The sequence below is a fragment of the Nicotiana tomentosiformis genome, chromosome 4 (genome assembly GCF_000390325.3).
Source record: "Nicotiana tomentosiformis chromosome 4, ASM39032v3, whole genome shotgun sequence".
Taxonomy (NCBI): Eukaryota; Viridiplantae; Streptophyta; class Magnoliopsida; order Solanales; family Solanaceae; genus Nicotiana; species Nicotiana tomentosiformis.
In genome coordinates, this window is record NC_090815.1 from 130,278,167 (window position 1) to 130,304,733 (window position 26,567).

A 26,567-nucleotide genomic window follows, 5' to 3' on the forward strand; every position below is an offset into this window, starting at 1 on the left:
ACAAAAATGCCCTCCATATTCTTTAGCTTTAAGGGACTTTAAGTACAATTTTGTCTTTAACTATGTGAATGCATGCATTAATAGCCTTGGTATTGCTAATACCATAATTATACTTAGGATAATACCAAATAGGTTATATAACTAATACCCGCATTAGTAATACATAGGTTGAAAAAGGAATTAGTAATACCAAAAGCTAATGCATGCATTATTTTTTCTAAATGTATTTTACAAAACGACCCCTAATAGCCTGTTTGACCAAATTTCTAAAATCAGCTTATTTTGAGAAGTGTTTTTCTCAAAAGCACTTTTCAAAAAAGTGCTTTGGTGAGAAGCAGTTTGCACCAAAAGCTAATGCATACATTATTTTCTCTAAATGCATTCTACAAAACGACCCATAATAGGTTGTTTGGCTAAACTTGTAAAATCAACTTATTTTGAGAAGTGTTTTTCTCAAAAGTACTTTTCAAAAAAGTGCTTTTGGTGAGAAACATTTTGTGTTTTGCTAATTAATTTAAAAAGTACTTTTGAGCAGTAATTAATGTTTGGTCAAGCTTTTGAAAATTGCTTTTAAGTGTATTTTTCTCAAAAGTTCTTCTCAGAAAAGTGCTTTTGGATAGAAACTACTTTTTTTTGCTTCTCAAAAGTTGTTTCTACTTCTTAAAAATATTTTTTTCTATCTAAAAGTTTGGCCAAACACCTCAATTTTTGGGCAAAAAAAAAGCTTAACCAAAGAGGCTATAAGTGTATAACAAGTAATCACTTTTGGCCAAAAAAATACTTTTGGGAGCTTGACCAAAGAGGCTATAAGTGTATAACAAGTAATCACAGTCCGTACCCGGAACGGAACAATCAAGTACCGACTTACTAACGACCCGCGCTCGTGTACAAGTACAAAAACAGCCCCACTCTTTCTCCTAATCTCTTATTTCCATAAAGAGTATTATTGTCTTAATACCTCCTTTCTGTGCCCTAAAGATCCATTTACTCTACTGGATCAGAAATCGGAGCCCGCCATCTTTATTCGCATATTCTTCCCCCTTAACGTCTCTCCTACTCCTATCTAGGGTTAGGGTTAGGGTTAGGGCTTGGTTTCTAAAATTTTCTTCTCCTTTGGTCAAGTTCTCGATTTTAGTTTCACTGAATTTAGTACTTGTAATTGTGAAAGTAAATTGAGGGGAATTTGAGATTACCATAGCAATGGGAGTTCCAGCATTTTACCGATGGTTAGCTGAGAAGTATCAAATGGTTATTGTGGATGTGATAGAAGAAGAGGCCGTTGTTATTGAAGGCGTGAAAATTCCAGTGGATACGAGTAAACCTAATCCGAACAAAATTGAATATGATAATCTGTACCTTGATATGAATGGTATCATCCATCCATGTTTTCACCCTGAAGACAGAGTACGTTTTTTAACTCTTGATTTTTATTAAGTTAAGTTTTCGTTAAATTCTATAGCTAGTTTATTTGGGTTTAAAATTTCGGTAATAAAGTTGATAGTTTGCTTGTTGTGATTTCGAATTGTTTTTGAATGTTTGTACAATTGACTAGCAATGTGGGTACATTATGTATGGCCTGTTTTTTGTTCAATAATTCATTTAAAAACAGGAAGAATTTTGCTCCCAGGTGCACCTAAGGGTGTGATCTATGAAGTGGGAGCAGAACCACGAGGACACTCACGTTTGGATCCCAGCGGAGGCCAAAAACGCTACGCAATTTCTTCCCATCTGCATATGCTTGGTAGACATTTCCCCGGTACCTGCTGGTGGGAGATAGCAGGTCCCCGGTTGAGTAGTCGAGGTACAGCACAAGCTGGCCCAGAAACCACCATCATAAAAAAAAGCCAAAATTTGTAGTTTCTGAGTGTAAGGAACAAGAAGGAAATTTAAAGCTTTTTGGTAGGTAATGCGAGAGATTGCTTTTTTGTTATTTTAACTTGGAGCCATGACGATGTCTGTCAACTTTTTCTGCTGTAATAAAATGCTAAAGAAGTGCCTCTTAGCTGAGTCAAGAACTTTGGGACGAGCAATGTCTTCTCAATGTATATATGCCTTTTAAATAAAATAAGCTGTTTATGTAGATATATCCTGTTGGTGGCGGAAAGATGCATTGCTGGCAGTAGGTTGAGGCCACCGTAAAAATAGTAAAACAAGATTTATATAGTGGACCCGAGATAATTTGGGATTGAGCCATATATTGATTGATTGTTTGAAAGGATCAATTTCATTTTACTTTAGAACATGCTTGTGTATTACATTATAGAAAAAACACGCCTGTGTATTAATCTAGAAGATTCTATTTAAATGAAAAATGTCAAAATGGAGATTTCTCACTGCTTTGCTGCTATTTTCCTATCCATTTTAGCATGGATCATATTAATTTTTGTAGCAAGAATGTATATAGAGAAAGAGTCTGGTGTTGCAAAAGGATGTGTCCATTCTGGACTTCTTTTTTCCAGTCAGAGGCTAATAGAGTTTGCCAGTTTTTGTTCAAAGAAACAAATGTTTTCATAGAAAATGAGTTTGGGCACGCCTTTCTTAGTTTTCTACTGCTTTAATGTTGCTGGTGAGAGCTTTTCTAGGGAGAAACCTATCTACTTTCACAATAGCTTTTAGACGTATAGAAGTTGATAGAAGCTTTTGTTGTGGAACACGACGGCTTTTATTTTGTCAAAACTCTGTCTATATTTATAATTATAAATTTCTGGACTGCCTGCGTCAATTGGTTCGTTCCCCTTTGGATGTTGTAGTTGAACTACAGAATTTGTCCTAATATCCATCCCTCTATCCTGTTTTAATTAAAGGGGAAATATAAAAAGAGGGTGGGAAAGTTGTGCTAGTTTATGGCCAATTTTGAATCATATTGGATACTATTGGACGATGCTGGCCTTTTGGTTTATGTCTGTGTGATGATTGATGTGTATGTTACTTTTATCTCTTCTGCATTGTCTTCTAGCTTACTATAATTTCTTATGCAGCCCTCTCCAACGACATTTGAGGAGGTCTTTCAGTGCATGTTTGACTACATAGACAGGCTTTTCTCTATGGTGCGTCCTCGAAAGCTGCTATATATGGCTATTGGTGGGTAATAAGGTCGAAATGCCTTTTAATGATAGTATGGATGATGTATTTAGGTTAAAATGTATTTCAGAACAGGAAGCTGGATGATGGAAAAGAAAAATCTTCTCAAAATTTTGTAAATAGGAAATAAAGGAAAATGGTATTGCAAAAGGGATTTAACATGCATGTTAATTCACTTCTTAAAACCGATTTCCTACTTCTAAGATCATAACCCCTCTACAGGTTTGAATTATGTCTCATTTTTCATCATAAAAAAAATTCATCAAGTTATGTCTCATATTCATAGTTTCGACATGTATATACATACGTGCACACATTCCATTTCTAATATTTTGATATTCCTTACAGTTAATCGTTGTATTTAACATATTTATAAGTCGATTGTTCTATTTCAGTTCTAATTATTGACTGATATCTGTGGTAGATGGTGTTGCACCTAGGGCAAAAATGAATCAGCAGAGATCTAGACGTTTTAGAGCAGCAAAAGATGCAGCAGATGCGGTACATGCACTATTGAATTTCTCTAGGGATATATTGTCAACTTCGAAATGTTTTATGGTTCTATCTCATGGAATCTTTTTTAGGCAGCCGAGGAGGCAAAGCTGCGGGAGGAATTCGAGAGAGAGGGCAGGAAACTTCCCCCTAAACAAGAATCACAAGTTTTTGATTCAAATGTCATCACTCCTGGGACTCCATTCATGGGCACATTATCAATTGCTCTTCAGTACTACATTCATCTTAGACTAAACCATGATCCAGGATGGAAAAACGTTAAGGTATCCTTGATGCAAATCCTTTCTGTTTCTAGTTTTCGTTGTCTGTTTTCTCTGAATACTCTTGTGTGTTTACCCTGTCTATGATGTTGAACTTATTCCGTGCTTATTATTTCAACTACTGTTTGAAGGTTATACTGTCTGATGCAAATGTTCCTGGTGAGGGGGAGCATAAAATTATGTCCTATATTCGCCTTCAAAGAAATCTTCCTGGTTATGACCCAAATACACGCCATTGTCTTTATGGTTTGGTATGTCTTATCTTTTGAATTACTTGCAATTTGTATTCAGAACTCTTCTCTATGATTTCTTGAAGTTAATGTTAGATAACTTACATATCTGATTCTGGTTTCACATGACAGGATGCAGATCTAATCATGTTGGGTTTGGCTACTCATGAAGTTCACTTCTCGATACTCAGAGAGGTTTAATGTTCGACTTGTTTATGTTCTCTAGTTACACATGTGAACATTTTGGTTTTAAATGATTTTGAAAAGAAAACTGGAGTTTTTATGTTCACAAAGAACCCTATTTTTTATAAGGGTTCACAAAGAACCCTCGCGTAACCTCATTGTTCTTAAAATTGTTGATGTTGTTTCTGGTTCTTCTTCAGCATAACATTTTGTCATATTGCGAATCTCTTTTTAGAAGTCGTATGCTCTGTATTTTACTTTGCCTCTTATTTGACGAATCTTGCATCTCCGTGTCAGGTTGTATTTACTCCAGGTCAGCAGGATAAGTGTTTCCTTTGTGGTCAAATGGGTCACTTAGCTGCAGATTGCGAAGGAAAGGCAAAACGAAAAGCAGGAGAATTTGATGAGAAAGGCGATGCTGAGGTTGTGGCAAAAAAACCTTTCCAGGTAACATTTGAGTTTTCTGTGTACGAAAAATAGATTTTTAAGTTGTTATTTACTAGTAATATCTGGAATTCGCTTTCCTAATCTTGTGCATCTGTTGCAGTTCCTCAACATATGGACTTTGCGGGAGTATTTAGAATATGATATGAGAATTCCGAATCCTCCATTTGAGATTGATCTCGAGCGGATCATTGATGACTTCATATTTATTTGTTTCTTTGTTGGCAATGATTTTCTCCCACATATGCCTACACTTGAGATCCGTGAGGTCTGTACTTTCTGGATTTGGTTTCCCTTGTTTTCTATATCTTATAGTTGTGCGTTGCCCCCGAACTGTACTTGTGACTAGCTAAACAAAGAAGTAAAATAAAACCAAGCTTTATATTGTACACTTGCCACGAAAAAAGATTTGTATCATGCGGTGTTGTCTATCTCTTTTGTTGAGCCAATGATTTGTTTCATTTTGAAAACTAAACTTAAGATTTTGATTCAAAGATTCCGAGTGCTAACTTTGATGGAAAGATCAACTAGTGATCTTTCAATAGGTAAGAGATGGTCTGTGGTGAATACATTTTGGGGAAAAATGGTCACAGGAATTCCTCCATTTTGCTTAGTAGATCTTAATAGCCTAATGTTGCGATAATGATATGTTGATTGGCCTTGAAGGAGAAACTGTGAAAATGATAAGAATAATAGATGACATAAATTATTATTTATCATCACACGTGTGTGTGACTGATTTATATGAAAGGAACACGTGTTAACCTTTTCATTTAGATGAAAAGCTAGCTTAGGAGCATTTATGTATTAAATGGTGCTACATGCCTCTAGAATAGGCAAAACATAGCTTTGCTTTGAGCCCCCCCCAGGGAAAGGGGGTATAGTCGAAAGAGAACTAACAGCTGAAAGGTAAGAAAGATCAAAACAACTAATGATGATCTGGAGGTTTTAACTTGCCAGCTTGGAAAGATCTTTTCTCCCCTGTTTTAGCTCATGGCAGGCCACTGATTAATCACTTCTCTTTCTGTTTCCCCTCTTCAGCTAGATAACATGAACTTATAATTTTTCTTGATGTTTTGTTTTGGAGAATCTGTTTGATGTATATTCTTACTGGAATGCAGTAATAAGGTCTCTATCCCCTTAGAATCCTTAGAATTGTCTATTGAATTTTTTTTGGGAAAATTGTGCTATGATTTTCTTCATTTTTGTTTATATTCCTCCTGTTCAGGGTGCAATAAACTTGTTGCTGGCTGTTTATAAGAAGGAGTTTAAGTCTATGGGAGGGTATCTAACCGATGGTAGCCAGGTATTTGATTGTTTGCCAAAGGCTCACAGATGTAAATATTTCCTGGTTAAAATCCATGTACCAAGTTATTCTTGGAACTTTTACTTATATCTAACCGATGGTAGCCAGGTATTTGATTGTTTGCCAAAGGCTCACAGATCTAAATATTTCCTGGTTAAAATCCATGTACCAAGTTATTCTTGGAACTTTTACTTATATATGTGATTTGATTCTTTTGCTACTTTTCCAGCCAAATCTTAGCAGGGTGGAGCATTTTATTCAGGCTGTGGGATCGTATGAAGATAAGATATTCCAGAAAAGAGCTCGCTTACATCAGGTCTGCTCTTGTCTGACCATTCATTGCATTTTCTTCGGAACTTAAAAAAAGAACCTGCCTTCATTGCCTTCAGTTCATTGCAGAACATTTTCTTTTGATTTTGAACTTGAGTAGTATCTTAACATGAAAAGGTTAACTTGCTGCTCTGTCCTGTTTCCGTTCATCAATTAAGAAATTGATAACGAGAAGAGGACAAAAAAGAGGAAAGGAGAGTGGAATTTCTTGGGACTTGGGATTCATGATCTGTGAAAAACCCTTGTAGCATTGTTAGTGGCACTAATTTATTTTTCAAAATGTTGTAAATTTAGTGGCGACTTTGCTACTAGCTTCAATACAGAATTACCATTATTCAAAGTGGTATTCTACAATTAAACCTTTCTATTCTATTCTAGTGCACAATCTTCGTTGAAATGATGCTTTCGATCATTTTTTGTTCTCAAGCTCTCTAAAGTATCCTCGCTTGTAGCTAGGACTTTGTCCTTTTGATTGCTTGCTAGTCACATTATCTATTAAAATAGGTACTTTTGAGTGCCGGCCTCCTATTGCATGTAACTGGGACCTACAGTTCACTTTTATGTGGTTTTATTTCTTCTAGAGACAATCTGAGAGAATCAAGCGTGAAAAGGCACAGTCAAAAAGAGGAGATGACTCCGCTCCTCAAGCTGAACCTGAATCTTTGGTTCCAGTTGCTCGGTTTGGTGGTTCGCGGCTTGCTTCAGGTCCTTCGCCTTCTCCCTATCAACCGGGGGGAACTTCAAGACGTGACCAACTTCGGCATGGCACATCAAGTCTTTCAATCCTTGACATTCAGAGCGAGCACTCTGGGACTGTTGATGAAAAAGGATCTGTTGTTAGTGCCAAAAAAGTTGCACGTTTGAGTTCTGGGGCCACGATAGGAGCTGCAATTGTTGAAGCTGAGAATAGCCTTGAAATAGAAGTATGTTTTCCTTCTTAGGCAGAGGCATTTTTAATGTAATTCTTAGTCCAGCCATTCTTTAGGACTAACTAGTATCTGATAGACTTAGCTTTGTTTAGCTGTCTTATAGGAGTGTATAATGTTATACCGTTATTTGACCTTTTGGTCTTGATTTTCTGTATGTATTGCTTTCATTCCTTTGACATTTTTGAATATCATCTAACATAATTCTTTTGGTTGTGACATCAGGTATTAGAAAACAAAGAAGAGCTGAAAACAAAACTAAACAAGTTGATCCGTGAGAAGAATGACGTTTTTAATTCAGAGCATCCCGAGGAAGACAAGGTGCGAAAATAACATATTTCCCATAAGCTTTTACGGACTTTAAGGTCAAGTTGGTAGTAGCATTAGGGCTGGAAGTGATCCAACAACAACGACCTGGTGAGATCCCACTAGTGGGGTCTGAGGAGGGTAGTGTGTACGCAGACCTTACCCCTACCCCGAGGGGGTAGAGATGCTGTTTTCGAAAGACCCTCGGCCCAAGAAGACGAAAAGAGACAATACATCAGTACCATCAATAGAAACCATGAAACGAATAACATCACCAGAACTAGAAAATAGATGAACAACAAAACAATAACCAATAGATAAAGCCCGACAGTAAGGGGAACGAAAGAGTAGTGTGACTCAACATTAACCACTAACGGTCTAAGACTAAATCCTAACAGACTAGCCTCACTCTGGTGCGCCGTAGAAATATGCACAACTTCCTCCTACCCTACAACCTTAATGCTCGACCTCCACAACTTCCTGTCTAGGGCCATGTCCTCGGTAATATGAAGTCACCCCGTGTCCTGCCTGATCATCTCTCCCCAATACTTCTTAGGCTGCCCTCTTCCTCTCCTCGTACCTACCAAAGCCAGCCGCTCACACCTCCTCACCGGCGCATCTGGGCTTCTCCTCTGAACCCTACCCTACAACCTTAATACTCGACCTCCATAACTTCCTGTCTAGGATCATGTCCTCGGTAATATGAAGCCACACCATGTCCTGCCTGATCACCTCTCCCCAATACTTCTTAGGCCGCCCTCTTCCTCTCCTCGTACCCACCAAAGCCAGCCGCTCACACCTCCTCACCGGCGCATCTGGGCTTCTCCTCTGAACGTGCCCTAACCATCTGAGCCTTGCTTCCCGCAACTTGTCATCCATGGGGGCCACGCCCACTTTTCCCGGATATATTCATTCCTAATCTTATTCATCTTAGTATGCCCGCACATCTACCTCAACATCCTCATTTCAGCTACTTTTATCTTCTGGATATGTGAGTTCTTAACTGGCCAACACTCAGCCCCATACAGCATGATCGGTCTAACCACCGCTCTATAAATTTACCTTTGAGGATCGGTGGCACTTTCTTGTCACACAGGACTCCAGACGCTAACCTCCACTTCATCCACCACACACCTATACAGTATACGGTGTGTGACATCCTCGTCGATCTCCCCTGAATTACCGACCCAAGGTACTTGAAACTGTCCCTCTTGGGGATGACATGTGATTCAAGCCTAACGTCCAATCCCACTTTCGTCGGCCAAGAGTTTAGGAAAAGAAATTTTACTGAAAGCTGCTATTTTGGTCGCATTATAAGATATATGGCTCTTGGAAAATGCTACTCCATGTGTCATTTTTAAAATCCACTTACTATTTATGTAGTCAAACAATTGGATTTTTTGAGTTTTGGAGTTGATAATGTATTACATATGTGATGTAATTCAAAACCAATAATTTTGATTTTATGAGAACGATGTTAATCATTGTTCCATTCTTATACTGAATTTGTAAAGTTAACCTACATCAAGTTAATGCAGCATAGAGGGAATAGCAGGTTTAATTGCAGAGTCTCACTAGTCAAGGCTTTTTAGTCAAGTTTTACATGTCTATTAATGAGATTTCCAGTCAAGCCTATACCAATTGTCAAATTCTTAGCTATAATATACAAGTCAGAAAGTGATGCATTTGGCGCATGTAGGGCCCGAAAAACCAAAGCTAACAAGCGTCAGCATGATGTGCTTTTCAAGTTTGTCTGGAAGTTGATATGCAGAAGAAGCCTTAGAATCAGTTTAGTGTAGAAAATCGTTAAAATGGCTGTGTTGGTGAATTAATATGGTAAATGCAAGATATGCTGGATTCACTGTTTGACATCATGCGGTCCTTGTAAGAAGAACAAGGGCATACTTGTGTCTTTTGAAATTGTAATATGGCTATTACACACCCTTTGTGCTAAAACATATATATGAGATAGTTACCTCTCTCAAAAATGCAAGATATGCTAGAGTGATCTAGCTATACGTATTTCCATAAGAATACATGATGGTAATCACTTTTGTCTTATTGAAAAATTTAAAAGCACTGCTGCGAAATGCTCTGAGAGTATGATGATTATCAAGATTACATGAAAGTAGATGTCTTCCACCTAAGTACCTGAGATTCTGATCACGGAATGCTTGGAAGGCATTTTAACGGTTATTAAATAAGAGCCCCAATGCCAGACAGCCCAACTAAGGCTGTTTTTTTCCTTTCAATTTAGATCTTGGGAACTTATAATTCTTGATATTTTTTAAAATGACTACAAGTCAATTGGTGCAATTTGATATTGTTGTCATTTACAGATTTATATTGAACCGCTATCTGATTTGTTTTTACAGATCAAACTGGGAGTGCCAGGGTGGAAGGAAAGGTATTATGAGGAAAAATTTTCTGCGAAGACACCTGAGGAGATGGAAGAAGTACGAAAGGACGTTGTAAGTTATCTGAAACTTGAGTAGCATCTTTACTGATGAAGGTAAAACATTTGGATGGTTGGAACTTTAGAACTCGACATCTTTGATTAGATAATCTGGTGCATTCTGAGTTAAACATGGTGCATATGTAGCTCAATTTACTTTTAGATATCAGAATATCCGATTCTTTTGAGCTATTTTTCCACGTGAGAGGCGCACTCTGATGGCTTTTATAGTATTAGATGGGTCTTGAATAGATCAATGCCTGGTAGTTTCTAGATTCCCCGATGCTATATTTAGACTCAACAATGATAGCGGGGCCTAAAATGACTGCACGCTTCAGCTCTCGAGGCTAAAATCCATGGATTGTTTTCTCAAAGAATTATTGGCTGTCTTAGGCAATTGAGCAAGGTTTAGTTTTGTTATACATCTGCATCCATAAGAAGGTGATTTCAGTCTCATCTTAACTTGGTTTTCATCTTATTAGGTCTTGAAATACACAGAAGGGCTGTGCTGGGTTATGCACTATTATTATGAAGGCGTTTGTTCCTGGCAATGGTAAATTCTCCCTTTGTGATGCTGGAGTTTTTTCGTGCATGCATGTGGATCTATGATATCACATGAATGGTGTGCTAACTAATATCATTGTGCATAGGTCTTTGCATAATATGTTAAGTTCTGTCCACATTTGCTGGTCATATTTTGTTATAGTTGACAGTTTAATCTTTTACTTAACATGCTATGTTTTGTGCTTCATGTTTCCATGGAGAATGTTTTTTCTTATTCTTCTTCTGCTTTAAACACTGGAACGATCATTGTGCTAGAGATCAAAAATGATATGGACATTGATAAGATCAAACATGCTGTGCAAAACACTTGTTGTGTTCCCGGTTTCATTGCTTAAGTTTTTCCGCTGCAGGTTTTATCCTTATCATTATGCTCCTTTTGCTTCTGACCTCAAGGATCTTGGGGAGTTGAATATCACCTTTGAACTAGGTTCTCCATTCAAACCATTCAATCAGCTGTTAGGAGTTTTTCCTGCTGCCAGGTTTATACCTCACTTTTTGTGTTTTCAAACTATATGTCTTCCTTGAGGGTGCTAACTAGTTTTATATGCAGTGCACATGCTCTTCCTGTACAGTACAGGCAATTGATGACAGACCCAAACTCGCCCATTATTGATTTCTATCCTACTGGTACGGCGTTTTGTTTTTCATTTTGAAGTAATGATTGTAAATCTGTTAAATTACTTAATTATATAGGATGACATGTATCTCATTTGCCGGTATAGTGTCTTGCTTAAAGTTCTCTCTCTAATTGAAATCTCATACCTTAATGTTGTTGGCAGATTTTGAGGTGGACATGAATGGGAAGCGCTTTTCATGGCAGGTACTTGTTAAATTAATTTTCTTAAGAACAGTATTCTCATATTTTTGTACTGACATCTTTCTTCATGTGAAGGGTATTGCCAAGCTACCTTTCATTGATGAAGTCCGGCTCCTTGCAGAGGTTGCAAAAGTCGAACATACCTTGACGGAGGAAGAAGCACGAAGAAATAGTGTGATGAATGATATGCTTTTTGTATCATTATCTCACCCTTTATCTCCATACATTTTTTCTCTTGATGATCGTTGTAAGCAGCTTACAGACTATGAACGTGTTGAAGTCAAGGAGCGCTTGGACCCAAAATCAAGGTTTGTTTTGCTACATGACCTATGTGTAAATGAACTGCCTATTAATTTGGACTTTGAAGGACATTAACTGAAGTTGAAAAGAAAATGTTACTGAAAATGAAAATTCAGAGCATTTCTTGGTGAAGAAAACAGGGATGTTAGGTTGTAAGGCCGCAATTAGCCCAATAGAAGAAAATCTTTAAATTTGGCATCTCATTTTTCAATTTTCTGTGGAGGTGTATTGATATCCAAATTCTGCTCATCTTGTCCTGCTCATCCCAGTATCTGGATTATCTACGAAACCCATCTGTTCCTTACTCTACCGTGTTTATAAAATTTGTGAATTTAGAATCTTAAATCGTCTACCAGGATATTTGGAAACAATTGCTGCTTCCCCTCATACACAGGAACATGTATTGAATGATTCCTTAAATGTTACTCACCCTTTATGTTTTCATCTTCTTGAGCCGAGGGTCTATCGGAAACAGCCTCTCTACTCCTCCGGAGTAGGGGTAAGATCTGAGTACACGCTACCCTCCCCAGACCCCACTTGTTGGATTCCACTGGGTTGTTGTTGTTACTCACCCTTTATGCTGTTGTTCAACTCTTTATCTGGATATTATGTGAAGCTATCTATTCCTTATGGTATTCTTAAATTTTTTTAATCTTGAATCTTGTTTCATCTACTGGCATATGTGAATTTTGTTTCATCTACTGGTATATGTGAAGACAATTGATCTTGCTCAAATCACACATGCAGGTGCATGTGAATATAAAAATGGAAACTATGTATTGCTGTTGCTAATGGTGTAGATATATTTATCAGTCTGAGCATAGGAGCGGCTTTTTTTTTTTTTTTGGGGGGGGGGGGGGGGGGATCGTGTCGAAGACAGATGGTCGTATCTCCAGTTTTCTCAGAGCTCTATGGAGCTTCTTGTTATGTTTGTCATTTGTTATCCAAGTTTTTACTAGTTAATCATCCCGGACCCCTTTTATCGTAATTTGAAGTCTAAGTCTCCGATTTCTGATCTAGGTCCTGCCTTTTCCGTTTTCTAAATGATTCTTCTGTTTGTAGTCTTTTTCTGCATACTAAATCAATATTGTCTATTGTGATAAAACCTAGTTCGATTCTCAATTGTTAAAGTCCTTGGTGGACTCTTCTGATTTATTCTAGCGGTGCATGCAGTGGTGGGATGAATGGCTATATATCCCTTTGCATGGGAGATCCTTGTCCTCCAATATTTAGATCACCTATTGATGGGCTGGAAGATATTATGGACAATCAAGTCATGTAAGAAACCTAGCTATTGACTGCAGCATTTGTATACCAATTGACCAAACTGACCAGCTGTTAGTGTTTTTAAGAAATAATAATTTCTGATCAGCTTTCTCGTTCTTGCATTTTCAGATGTGCAATATACAGACTCCCGGACCCCCATAAGCATATCACACGGCCACCTAAAGGGGTTATTTTCCCAAAGAAGGTAATCCGATACGAGAGAACCACACTTTATCCCTTCATTTTTGGGGGAGCGGATGGTGGAAGACCATACCGTGCCCTTGACTAGAAGGATATCCTAAGATTTTCTTTGTGAATGCTTCCTCTGTCCCATATTCTTTTTTTCCTTGTTAATTTTTCAATAATCAAACCAGCTATTGGTCAAACTGCTTTTTTGATATATTTATTATAATCCCAGATTTGAGTTTCAACGATCACACTAGGATTTAGTCAAAGTCATTTTAGGACTCAATTTTCTTACATACTACGAAATAAAATTTATGGGCAGAAGGAGTCCATGAAAGTGATTTTCCTGAAGCATAATTTAATAAAGGACTGGTATGTTGAGGACAACCTAAAGATGCGTATTCCTGTGCTTTTTTTTTCTTCATGAAAGAGAATCTCATTTCATTATGTAGGGGTAGACAATGGTTGTTGTAAGTATCCTAATGTTCCTAATCATATGTGACTTGTATTGAATTTTAAAAAAAACAGTTGTTTTTTATGTGCCCGTTGTTCAGCCTGTTGAAGTAAAAAACGCCTCCTCCCGAGCGTATAAGTTGCCCTTTCGTTTTCTCACTAATGCTGCTTTGTTACCATGCAGTTGGTCACATTCGGTGATATAAAACCTGATCCCGTGTTGTGGCATGAGGATTCTGGGAGGAAACCTTGGGAAAATGGAAGGTATGTTGCTATATGTTGATTGGATGAAGATGTCGAATGATGCAATCAGTTAGTATGTCTATCTTGTCCATTCGATTTTATGTTGCTGTGTACTTCGTTTCAGGAACCAACACCCTGGCGGAAACTCTGGTCGTCACGTTGGAGAGGCAGCACACAGGCTGGTGGCTAATAGTTTGCAGATGAGGAGCGGTCATGGTGATTATGCACGTGCTCAACCTGCAGCATATCCTGCTACACATGGTCCTTTTCCTTCCTCTCACAGATACAATGGTCAGGAACATGTTCGGGCTAGTTTTGGGTATTCCGCTCGAGATGACACAGCTGCGCCGTATCACTATGATCATAGCTATAACCAATCTTATGTCCCAGCTGCTGTTGATCCTTATAGTAGGCCGCCTCCTCTGTATGAGAGGGGTGGCCGACCTGTCCCTCCCAGCGGGGATTATCATAGACATGGACATCACAGTGCTGTGGTGACGCAAAATGTTGGATATGGTTATTCCTCTCATGCCACTCGTGCGCAGTATGTCAGCCAAACACCAATACCACCCGTTGCTCATTTTCACCAGCAGCAGAGTGGATATGACAATTACACGAGTTATCAACCTTATGTGGCAGGAAGCTATAACCAACTGGGTGGTGGATGGACCCCTCAAGGTAGCCAAAATGTTGCTCGAGGGTATAGTAATCCACGTCCTTCCAGTAATCACTTCTCGGCGTTGGGAAGAGGAAGAGATAGAAGGCCCCCATCTTCAGGTCATAACCGTTAAAGGTGTCATCATCTTAGCTAAGTCGACACAGGACAGAAAAGTCACTGCTGCAAAGAAGGGAGAAACTTGCAAGTAATGGGTAATTTTCAGACAATATACTTTCGGAAGCATGTAGATGAACAAGAAAGAAAATGCAGTGTCAATGTGTAAGTTCAGGCGACTTTCTGGTGCTTGTCATCATGGTATTGTTGTACAATATAGATCTCTAGCACAGAACTTTACTGGTATTCTTCTCTTCCTTCCAATATTAGATGTAGTTGAGCTTCATTTATTTGAAAAATTACATTGTATTCCATAAAGGTCAATGTTAGATGAATAAAGGTGATGTAATTTTCTCATGACCTTTGAGCTTTATTTGTAATGTCCTTTCTATTTTGGTTTATTCAGAGAAACTCTGATATAATATTCTTTCCTATGCATCGAAAATTTGGAAAATCAGCCACAATTTCAGTCTTTTGGCCCAAAAATAGAGGAACTATTATGTCGAAGCCATGATTATTGTTCATAAGCTTATTTTTTATGGCCCCGCAAAATTTTAGGCGATTCTGATTCGGTAGCTCGAATTCATTCTGATAGTGTGAACTATAGCATTAGAAAATTTGGATATCAGCCCGAATTTCATTTTTTTGGCCCTAAAATGCCAAAAAATAAGGAATGGTAATGCAGAAATCATGGCTATTGTTCATTAGGACATTTTTGATAACCCCATAAAATTTTAGGCGATTTAGATCTGGCAGCCCTAATTCATGCAAATAGCGTTGGCTATATATCACACGGAAATTTGGAAATCAGCTTGAATTTCAATTTTTTGGCACTAAAATACAAAAATGAGAAACGGTCATATCGAAGCCATGACTATTTGTTTATTAGGTCATTTTTATGGCCCCACAAAATTTTAGGCGATTCAGATCTGATAGGCTACTATAGCACATGAAAATTTAAAATCGGCTTGAATTTCAAATTGTTGGCCCTAAAATACCAAAAAACTAGGAACGGTCATGCCTGAACCATGACTATCGTTCATAAGGTCATTTTTATGGCATCGCAAAATTTTAGACTATTCGGATCCGTTAGCCTGGATTCATGCAGATGGCGTGGTATAACACACGAAAATTATTCATTAGATTATTTAATATGTCCCCGCAAAATATTAGGCGACTCGGTCCGGTAGTCCGGAGTCATGCAAATGGCGTACGAATTTCATTTCCCCCCTAAATTGACAAAAAATGAGGAACGGCCATGGTGAAACCATGACTATTGTTCATTAGGTCTTTTTGATGGACCCGCAAAATTTTAGGCGATTCATATCGGTAGCCCGTAGCAAAGAGGAAGTCGTGCAAGCAAGCGAAGTACCTATATCGAAGAGACCAGACCTTGGGAAGGCATCACCTATGATAGAAGGTTTAACAGTCCTCCTTATTAGCAGCCTAGATCTGTTTTGTGCTCGGCTTGATGCTATCTCAAATGTCCATTCAAAAAGAGCTATTGAGGATTAATACAGATGGCATGAACTATAGCAAACGAAAATTTGAAAATCGACCCGAATTTTATTTTTTGGCCAGAAATGCCAAAAAACGAGGAATGATCATGCTGAAACCATGACTATTGTTCATTAGGTCATTTCTTATGGCCGTGGAAAATACACAAATTTGAAAATCGGGTAGAATTTCAGTTTTTTGGCCCTAAAATATCAAAGAAGAGGAACGATTATGCCGAAGCTATGAATATTGTTCATTAGGTCATTGTTGATGGTCGTGCAAAATTTTAGGCGATTCCGATCCGGTAGCCCAGATTCATGAAGATAGTGTGGATTATAGCACAAGAAAATTTTGAAATCGGTTAGAATTCTTAATTTTTGGCACTAAAATGTCAAAAAACAAGAAACGGTCTTGCTGAAGCCATGGCTATTGTTCATTAGGTCATTTTTACGGCCCCGTAAATTTTTAGCCGATTTGGATCCGGTAATCTGGATTCATGCAGATGGCATGGACTATATATCACACAAAAATTTAGAAATCGGCTCGAATTCCAGTTTTTACCCTAAAATGCTAAAACACGAGGAACAGTTATGCCGAAGTCACGACTAGGTTCATTAGGTCATTTTTTATGGTTCCGCAAAATTTTAGGCGATTCGGATCCGGTAGCCCGGATTCATGCATATGGTGTGGACTAAAGCACATAAAAATTTAAAAATCAGCCAGAATTTCATATTTTGGCCCTAAAATGCCAAAACAGAGGAACGATCATGTAGAAGCCATACTATTGTTCATTAGGTAAAATTTGATGCCCCTCCCCCCCAAATTTTAGGCAATTCGGATCCGGTAGCACAGATTCATGCACATGGCGTAGACTATAGCGCACAAAATTTAAAATCGACATGAATTCTAGTTTTTTGACCCTAAAATTCCAAAAACGAGGAACGGTCATACCGAAACCATGCCTATTATTCATTAGGTCATTTTTATGTCCCCGAAAAATTTTAGGCGATTAAGATCCGGTAGTCCGGATTCATGCAAATGGCGTGGACTATATAGCACACGAAAAATTAAAAATCAACCGAATTCCAACTTTTGGCCCTAAAATGCCAAAAAGCGAGGAACGGTCTTGCCGAAATCATGACTATTGTTCATTATGTGATTTTTTATGGACCCGCTAAATTTTAGGCAAATTGGATCCGGTAGCGGATGACGTGAACTCTATCTCACGAAAATTTAGAAATCGGTCCGAATTTAAGTTTTTTTGCCCTAAAATGCCTAAAAATGAGGAGCGGTCATGCTGAAACCATGACTAATGTTTAGTAGGTCAATTTTGATGACCCCGCAAAATTTTAGGCGATTCAGATATGGTAGCCAGATCTATACAAATGGCGTAAACTATAGCATACAGAAATTTAAAAATCGGACCGAATTCCGGTCTTTTTGGGCCAAAATGCCCACAAGGAGGAACAGTCATGCCAAACCCATAACTATTGTTCATTAGGTATTTTTTAACGGCTTTACAAAATTTTAGGTGATTCGGATCCGGTTGCCGGATTTATGCAGATAGCATGGAGCACACAAAAAAGTTGAAAATCGACCCAATTTTTAACTTTTTGCCCTAAAATGCCAAAAATCGAGGAATGGTCATGCCAAAGCTATGACTATTATTTATTAGGTTATTTTTGATGGCCCGGAAAAATGTTAGGCGATTCAGACCGAATTCATGAAGATGGTGCGGACATTGGAACACAAAACATTAGAAATCGTCTTTAATTCCTATTTTATGGCCCTAAAACGCTAGAAAATGAGGAACGATCATGACGAAGCAATTATTATTGTTTATGCGCTCATATGTAATTATCGAATAAACAATAATCATTACTTCAGCATGACCATTCCTTATTTTTTGGTATTTTAGGGCCCATAAATTGGAATTCGGGCTGATTTCTAAATATTCATGTGTATAGTCTACGCCATATGCATGAATCAGGGCTACAAGATCCGAATCGCCTTAAATTTTGTGGGGCTCCAATAAATGACCTAATGAACAATAGTTATGGCTTCGACATGATCATTCCTCTTTTTTTGGCGTTTTAGGGTAAAAACTGGAATTCAGGCTGATTTTTAAATTTTCGTGTGCTATAGTTAGAGGTGTACAAAGAAAATCGATAAACCGCACCAAATCGATAATTTGAGTCAAACCGGAAAAAATTCCGATGTGGTTTGGTTTGATTTTGTTTGGTATTGAAAAATAAAACCCGACCATAATTGGTTTGATTTGGTTTCAAATTAAAAAAATTCAAATCGAAATCAAACCAACCCGATAGTACATTTATATATTTTTTAAAAATATTTTATACGTATAAATATTTATTGTAATGTAATTTATAAATATTTCTTAAACTTTTATAGTTTTATCTTTTAACGTATTATTTCAAGTTTAGACTTAACATTCTTGAGTGGTAAATAAATTTTAAAACCCATAAATGTAGTAACTCAAACAAAGTTCAAATCAATACTAATGCTAACAAAAGAAATTCAATTCAACACTAGGAATGACGATAGTGTTAGATAATCATTTTAGTTTTACATTGGTTTATAATGAAAATATATAACTTAGTTTATCTTTTTTTAGTGCTTAGTTATGTAATTAATATTAGTACTTATTTGCTATACTTATTTTGGCATGACCTATATAGTATTTTTAGATTATGTTAATTTTCATTATAGTTTATTAATTAGCAATGTTGTTTTATGTAATTTTATTATTTTATCTTTGTTATTGAATATTTTAGTATAATGCTATGACTTATCTCATATTATTGTGTTAATTTCTTGGAAAATATATTATATACTTATATTTTACTAGGACTTAAGAAATATTAGGAGCACAAGTTACATATTTTATGCTATGAAGACTTTACTGAAAAAACCCCGAAAACCCGAAAAAATTCGAAAATCAGATAAAAATCGAGATTGAAAAACCCGATTGTGTTGGTTTGGTTTATAAATTTAAAAACCCGATGCCATTGGTTTTGTTTGATAATTAAAAAATTCGAACCAACCCGACCTATGTACATTCCTAGCTATAGTCCACGTCATCTGCATGAATCCGAACTACCAGATACAAATCGCTTAAAATTTTACGAGGCCATCAAAAATAACCTAATGAACATTAAACCTGGCTTTAGGATGACCGTTCCTCTTTTCTTTGGCATTTTAGAGCCAAAAAATAGAATCCGGGACAATTTCTAAATTTGTGTGTATGAATCCGGGCTATCAAATCCAAATCACCTAAAATTTTGCGGGGCCATAAAAAATGACCTAATGAACAATAGTCATGACTTCAGCACGATCGTTCCTAAAAGATGTAATTCAATTTCAAATTTTCGTGTGTTATAGTCTAGTCCATCTGCATGAATCCGGGTTACGAAAGTCGAATCGCGTAAAATTTTGATATGGCATAAAAAATCACCTAATGAACAATAGTCATGGCTACCTCATTATCATTCCTCTTTCTTGGAATTTTAGGTCAAAAATAAGAATTCATGCAGATTTTTAATTTTCGTGTGCTAGTCCACGCCATCTGCATGAATCCGGGCTACTGTATCCGAATCACCTAATATTTTACAGGGTCATAAAAATGACCTATTAAAAAATAGTGAGGGCTTCGGCATGATCGTTCCTCTTTTTTTTTTTTTTTGATATTTTTGGGATAAACATTTGGAATTCGGGCCGATTTTAAAAGTATTTTGTGCATAGTCCACACCATTTGCATGAATCTGGGCTGCCGGAACCGAATAGCCAAAATTTTGTGGGGTGCCATAAGAATGACCTAATGAACAACAGTCATGGTTTCAACATGATTGTTCCTCATTTTTGCCATTTTAGGGCCCAAAAATTAAAATTCGGGCCTATTGCCGAATTTTCGTGTTCTAATAGTTCACGCCATTTGTATGAATTCAGGTTACAAGATCCGAATCGCCTAAAATTTGCAAGGCCATAAACAATAATCTAATGAACAATAGTCATGGCTTCGGCATGACTGTTCCTCCCTTTTTCGAATTTTAGCCAAAAAAGTAGAATTCGGGCTCATTTTTAAATTTTCGTGTGCTAGAGTCTACGCCATCTGCATGAATTTGAGCTACCGTATCCAAATCACCTAAAATTTTATAGGGCCATAAGAATAACCAATTGAACAATAGTGAGGGCTTCGGGACCATTCCTCATTTTTTGGCATTTTAGGCCAAAAAACTAGAATTTGGGCCGATTTTCAAATTTGTGTGCTATAGTCCACCCATCTACATGAATCCGGGCTACCAAATCTGAATCACCTAAAAATTTTACGGGGCCATCAAAATGACCTAATGAACAATAATCATGGTTTCGATATGACCGTACCTAATGTTTTGGTATTTTAGAGCCAAAACAAAAACTCAGGCCGATTTTTCAATTTTCGTGCGCCATCTCCATAAAAACTTCTTTTTTCTTGGTCAGGTCAACGAAGTCATGAAATTCTTCGTATCTAAAAATATCAAATTTAGATATTTGTACCCTATCGAAGTAAGGAACCGTGACATATATGTTTGGATAGATTCCATTTTAAGAGAGCTGAAAAAGCACTATCTCGTTGAAAGGTTCTATACAACTGCCCTTTCTCAACACATTTCTTTAGACAAAGACTCCGTTTTTCCTCTTTTCGGATGAAAGCTCTTTCTCAGAACATGGAGTGTGAATCAAACGGGCAATCGCTTCTTCGAGACCAATTCCAACAATATCGAGATTGGAATGAAATTCAAGTTAGACCCCGACAACTTTCTTGGAACTAATTGATAGGCACTTAGTTTTTTATACAACAAGCGGGTGATATGCAACATCAATCAAGGTAAAAAGGTTTGATGATAAAAGCGATGGTCTGGGCTGTCTGAAATAAGCGATAATTTTTCTTAGTCCTAATCCTAATAAATGATACGGGTTATAGGATTCGAATCGACTAAAATTTTGCTGGGCCATAAAAATGACCTAGTGAATAATAGTAATGGCTTCAACATGGCCATTCCTCAATTTTTGGCATTTTATGGCCAAAAATTAAAATTCGGGCCGATTTTTAAATTTGTGTGTTGTAGTTCACGCAATCTTCATGAATCCGGACTACCGGAGCAGAATCGCTTAAAATTTTACGGAGCCATAAAAAATGACCTAATTAACAATAGTCATGGTTTCGGCATGACCGTTCCTCATTTTTTAGAATTTAGGGCCAAAAAATATAAATTCAAACAATTTTCCAATTTAAGTGCGCTATAGGCCACGCCATCTGCATGAAATCGGACTACCAGATTCGAATTACCTAAAATTTTATAAGGCAATAAAAATAACTGAAGGAACAATAGTCATGTCTTCGGCATAGTCATTCCTCGTATTTTGGCATTTTAGGGTTTAAAAATTAAAATTTGGGTCGATTTCTAAATTTGTGTAGTCCACGCCATCTGGATGAATCCGGACTACCAAATTTGTTTCGCCTAAAATTTTGTAGGGCCATAAATAATGACCTAATGAATAATAGTTTTGTGGCTTCGTCATGACCGTTTCTCATTTTTTGGCATTTTAGCGCAAAAAAATAGAATTCGGGTCGATTTTTAAATTTTTGTGAGCTATAATCCACCCATCTACATGAATCCGAGCTACCGGATTTGAATCACAGTAAATTTTTTGGGGCCATAAAAAATGACCTAATGGACAATAGTCATGGTTTCAGCATGACCGTACCTCATTGTTTGGTAATTTAGGGCAAAAAAAATCAGAATTCTGATCGATTTTCAAATTTTTGTGTGCTATATATTCCACGCCATCTGTATGAATACGGGCTACCGGGTCCAAATCGCCTAAAAGTTTGCGGGACCATAAAAAATGACAAAATAAATAATAGTCACAACTTCGACATGATTGTTTTTTTTGGGCATTTTATTGCCAAAAAACTAGAATTTAGGCCAATTTCTAAATTATTGTGTGCTATGTCCACGACATTTCAATTAATCCGAGCTTCCGAATCCGAATCGCCTAAAATTTTGCGGAGCCATAAAAAATGATCTAACAAACAATAGTCATGGCTTCAGCATGCCCGTTCCTCATTTATTGGCATTTTATGATAGAAAAACTAAAATTCATGTCGATTTTTAAATTTTCGTGTGCTATCCACACCATTTGTATGAATCCGAGCTACGGGATTCAAATCGCCTAAAATTTTGCGGGGCAATAAAAAATGACCTAATGAACAATGGTCATGGTTTCGGCATGATCGCTCCTCGTTTTTTAGAATTTTAGGCCCAAAAACAAAAATTCGGCCAATTTCTAAATTTTCGTGCTATATATATATAGTCCACGACATCGACATGATTCCGGACTACCGGATCCGAATCGCCTAAAATTTTGCGGGGCCATAAAAATGACCTATGAACAATAGTAATGGCTTCGGCATTATCGTACATTGATTTTTTGGTATTTTAGGGTAAAATAATTGAAATTCGGGCCGATTTCTAAATTTTCATGTGCTAAATTTCAAGCCATCTGCATGAATCCGAGATATCAGATCTGAATCACCTAAAATTTTGCGTGGTCATAAAAAATAACCTAATGAACAATAGTCATGGCATATGCATGACCGTTCATCGTTGTTTGGTATTTTAGAGCCCAAAAATTGAAATTTAGGCCGATTTTCAAATTTTCGTGTAATAGTCCACGCTATTTGCATGACTTCGAGCTACCGGATCCGAATCACCTAAAATTTGGCGAGGCCATAAAAATGACATAATGAACAATACTCATGGCTTCGGCATGACCATTCCTTATTTTTTGGCATTTTAGGGTAAAGAAAAAAAATTAAAATTCGGGTCGATTTCTAAATTTTTATATGCCATAGTCCATGCCATCTGCAATAGAAATCCGGGCTACCGGAATCGAAAATTCTAAAATTTTACGGGGCCATAAAAAATGACCTAATGAACAATAGTACTCGCTTCGGCAAGACCATTCCTCATTTTTTGGAATTTTAGGGCCGTAAAACTAGACGAGACCATAAAAATGATCTAATAAATAATAGTCATGGGTTCGGCATGACCGTTACTTATTGTTTTGGTATTTTAGGGTAGAGAAATTGAAATTTATGTTGATTTCCAATTTTTCGTGTGCTAGCCCACGCCATCTGCATGAGTCCGTGCTACCGGATTCAAATCGCCTAAAATTTTGCAGGGCCATAAAAAATGATCTAATGAACAATTGTCATGGCTTCGGCATGACCGTTGCTCATTTTTGGGCATTTTAGGTCCATAAAATAAGAATTACATGTGCTAATGTCCACACTATCTTTATGAATTTAGGCAGGTTCCGATTCGCATAAAATTTTATAGGCCCATCAGAAATGACCTAATAAATAATTGTCATTACTTTTTCATGATCGTTTCTCATTTTTGGTATTTGAGGGCCACAAACAAGAATTCATGTCGATTTTTAATTTTTCATGTGCTAATGTCTGTGACATTTTTGGGATTCGGGCGACGTGCTCCGAATAACTTAAATTTTTGTGGGCTCATCAAAATCGACCTAATAAATAATAGTTATCGCTTCGCCATGATTATTTCTCGTTTTTAGTCTTTTAGGACCATAATATATGAATTCAGGACGATTTTTAATTTTTCGGGTGCTAATGTCCATGCCATCTTTATGAATTCGTGCGACAAGCTTCGAATCAGATAAAAAATTATGGGTCCATCATAATTGACCTAATGAACTATAAGCATCTCTTCGTCTTGAATGTTCCTCTTTTTTGGTGTTGTAGGGCCCTAAAATAGAAATTCATGACGATTTATGATTTTTTGTAGGGTGACGGGCTCCAACTTACTTAAAATTTTGTGGGCACATCAGAAATAACTTAATAAACAATACTCATCGTTTTGCCATAATAGTTTCTTGGTTTTTGGTTTTAGGGCTATAAAAAAGGAATTCAGGACGATTTCTAATTTTTCGGGTGCTAATGTCTACGCTATCTTCATGAATTCGAACAACGGGCTTCGAATCGCCTGAAATTTTGTAGGACCATCAGAAACGATCTAATGAATAATAGTCATCTCTTCGCCATGACTATTCCTTTTTTTTTTTTTGGCATTTTAGGGCCATTAAATAGGAATTCAAGATGATTTTTGCTTTTTTGTGTACTAATGTCCATGCCATCTTCATGAATTTGGGTGACAGTCTCCAAATCACTTAAAATTTTGTGGACCTATCAGAAATAATTTTATGAATAATAGTCATTGCTTCGCCATGACCATTCTTTATTTTTTGGTATTTTTTAAGGTCATAAAATGGGAATTCAGGACGATTTTCGATTTTTCAGCAGGCTAGGGCTTGGACTCGTGACCAAGGAGGACTGTGTGCCTTACTTCAATATTTCCGAATTTCTTGTTCTTTGGCTTATCTGTTTTGATTGGAATTAGTGTATTTCTCTTTCGCTAGTTCACAAAAGGTGTAACGACCCAACCGGTCGTTTTGAGCATTTGCACTTCGCTTGGTAGTTTACGGGCATGAGTAACTCCATATGATGTACTATGACATATGTGAATCGTCGGTTTTGGTTTTCAGGTTATTTGGAATCGAATTGGAAGAATGGATTTCATTGTTGAAGCTTTAAATTGGGAGAGTTGACCAAGTTTGACTTTTTGTGAATTTGAACCCGGAACAGAGTTTTGATGGTTACGGTAGCTTCATTGGATGATTTTGGACTTAGGAGCGCATCCGGATTGTGATTTGGAGGTCCGAAGTGAAATTTGGCTTGAAATGACGGAAGTTGGATTTTTGGAAAGTTTGACCGGGAGTGGACTTTTTGATATCGGATTCGGATTGTGATCCTGGGAATTAGAATAGCTTAGTTATGTAATTTGGGACTTGTGTGCAAAATTTGAGGTCAATCGGACGTGATTTGATAGGTTTCGGCATCGGTTGTGGAAGTTTGAAGTTTCAAGTTCATTGATTTCGAATTGAGGTGTGATTCATCATTTCGATGTTGTTATGCGTGTTTTGAGGCCTCTAGTAGGTCCGTGTTATGTTATGGGACTTGTTGGTATGTTTGGACAGGGTTTTGAAAGGCTCGGGGGTGGACAGGGTTCTCCTTCATTTTTGGCACAACTGTGTTCTACTGGTTTCTCGTGTCTCAGCCCTTTATCGTGTTCGCGTGGCATGTATAACGGACGCATAGTGTATTTTTATGGCAATGGAATTTCTTCATCGCGTTCGCGAATATTGGTCCGCGTTCGCGTAGAGTTGGGGCGTAGGGTTGAGTTGGGAGCTGGAGGCCTTTCTTCATCGCGTTCGCGTAGTTGGAATTACGTTAGTGTATTTCTGTCCCGGTGTGTATCACGTTCGCGAGGCTTGTGCTGCAAACGCGTAGAGTATTTTTGGGTGACTGATATCTTGTTCATCGCGAACGCGAAGGTTTTTCGGCGTTCGCGAAAGAGGGATGTTTGGGCAGATTATAAGAACTCTATTTCGAGGGTTTCAGCCATTTTTAACTTTTTGGATCTATGAAGTTCGGATTGAGGCACTTTTTGGAGCAATTTTCATCACAAGGATTGGGGTAAGTGTTCTCTACTCGGTTTTGGATATATTTCATGAATCTACCTTCGTTTTTGGTAATTGGATTATGAATTTTAAAGAGGAAATTGGGGATTTTGGCCTAAAATTACAAAATATGATTTTTTGAGTTTTGAACATCGAATTAGAGTTGTATTTGAGTGAAACTAGTATGGCTGGACTCGTAATTGAATGGGTTGTCGGATTTTATGAGTTTTGTCGGGCTCCGGGGTGCGGTCCCGGGTTGGACGTGTTGGCCAATTTTGAGCTTTTGATTAAAGATTCGATCTTTTTCGATTGGGTTAGTTTACTTGGGCTTTATTTGATGTAATTTGGCTAGTTTTGAGTTGTTCGGAAGTCGCTACGCACGTGATGGTATTTTTGGAGCATCGCTTAGCTTGCTCGCTATTTGGATTCGTCTTGTTCAAGGTAAATAACTCTTTCAATCTTGGAGCTGAGGGTATGAACCCTGACTATACGTGTTATGTATTTGGTGTTGAGATGACGCACATGTTAGGTGATGGGCGTGTGGGCATGCACCGTGTTAATTATGACTCTGTTATTCTGTGGTACTGTGTAGTAACCATGAAATTTCTACGTTCTTGAGCTATTGAGCTGTGATCCATGTTAGAAACCATGTTTAGGCTACATGCTTATCCTGTTGGGACCCACTGAGATCATTTCTGTTGTTGAGTTATTTGCTTTCATTGCATTACATACTCAGTCATACGCATTCATTTTCATATCATATCACAATCTCTGTTGCTATTAATTGATATATCATAGCATCATTTTCGGGCTACTTTCATGACATTGT

General features: G+C 37.4%; 1 protein-coding gene across 3 annotated transcripts; it reads left to right on the forward strand.

Moving 5' to 3' along the window:
• Window positions 1-934: 934 nt before the first annotated feature.
• Window positions 935-14,995, forward strand: LOC104118156 (5'-3' exoribonuclease 3). 3 transcript variants are annotated; one of them, XM_009629345.4, is made up of 22 exons: window positions 935-1,404; window positions 2,979-3,081; window positions 3,506-3,582; window positions 3,666-3,857; window positions 3,986-4,105; window positions 4,217-4,279; window positions 4,565-4,714; window positions 4,815-4,979; window positions 5,940-6,017; window positions 6,247-6,333; window positions 6,929-7,270; window positions 7,499-7,594; window positions 9,955-10,050; window positions 10,517-10,587; window positions 10,949-11,077; window positions 11,149-11,225; window positions 11,378-11,418; window positions 11,491-11,723; window positions 12,889-12,993; window positions 13,111-13,186; window positions 13,805-13,884; window positions 13,988-14,995. In XM_009629345.4, the coding sequence occupies exons 1-22, from the start codon at window positions 1,201-1,203 to the stop codon at window positions 14,652-14,654; spliced, it is 3,252 nt and encodes a 1,083-aa protein (XP_009627640.1). In that variant the 5' UTR covers window positions 935-1,200; the 3' UTR covers window positions 14,655-14,995. The 3 variants fall into 3 exon arrangements, with proteins under 3 accessions (XP_009627640.1, XP_009627641.1, XP_018633777.1); XM_009629346.4 differs by having other exon boundaries at window positions 1,386-1,404; window positions 2,979-3,047; XM_018778261.3 differs by lacking the exons at window positions 935-1,404; window positions 2,979-3,081 and having other exon boundaries at window positions 3,670-3,857.
• The last annotated feature ends 11,572 nt before the right edge of the window (window positions 14,996-26,567 follow it).

Coding starts and splice junctions, on each gene's coding strand:
- LOC104118156 (XM_009629345.4), top strand. CDS start 1,201: ATGGGAGTTCCAGCATTTTACCGATGGTTAGCTGAGAAGTATCAAATG. Junction 3,583..3,665: donor CAAAAGATGCAGCAGATGCG/GTACATGCACTA, acceptor AATCTTTTTTAG/GCAGCCGAGGAGGCAAAGCT. Junction 7,595..9,954: donor AGCATCCCGAGGAAGACAAG/GTGCGAAAATAA, acceptor TTGTTTTTACAG/ATCAAACTGGGAGTGCCAGG.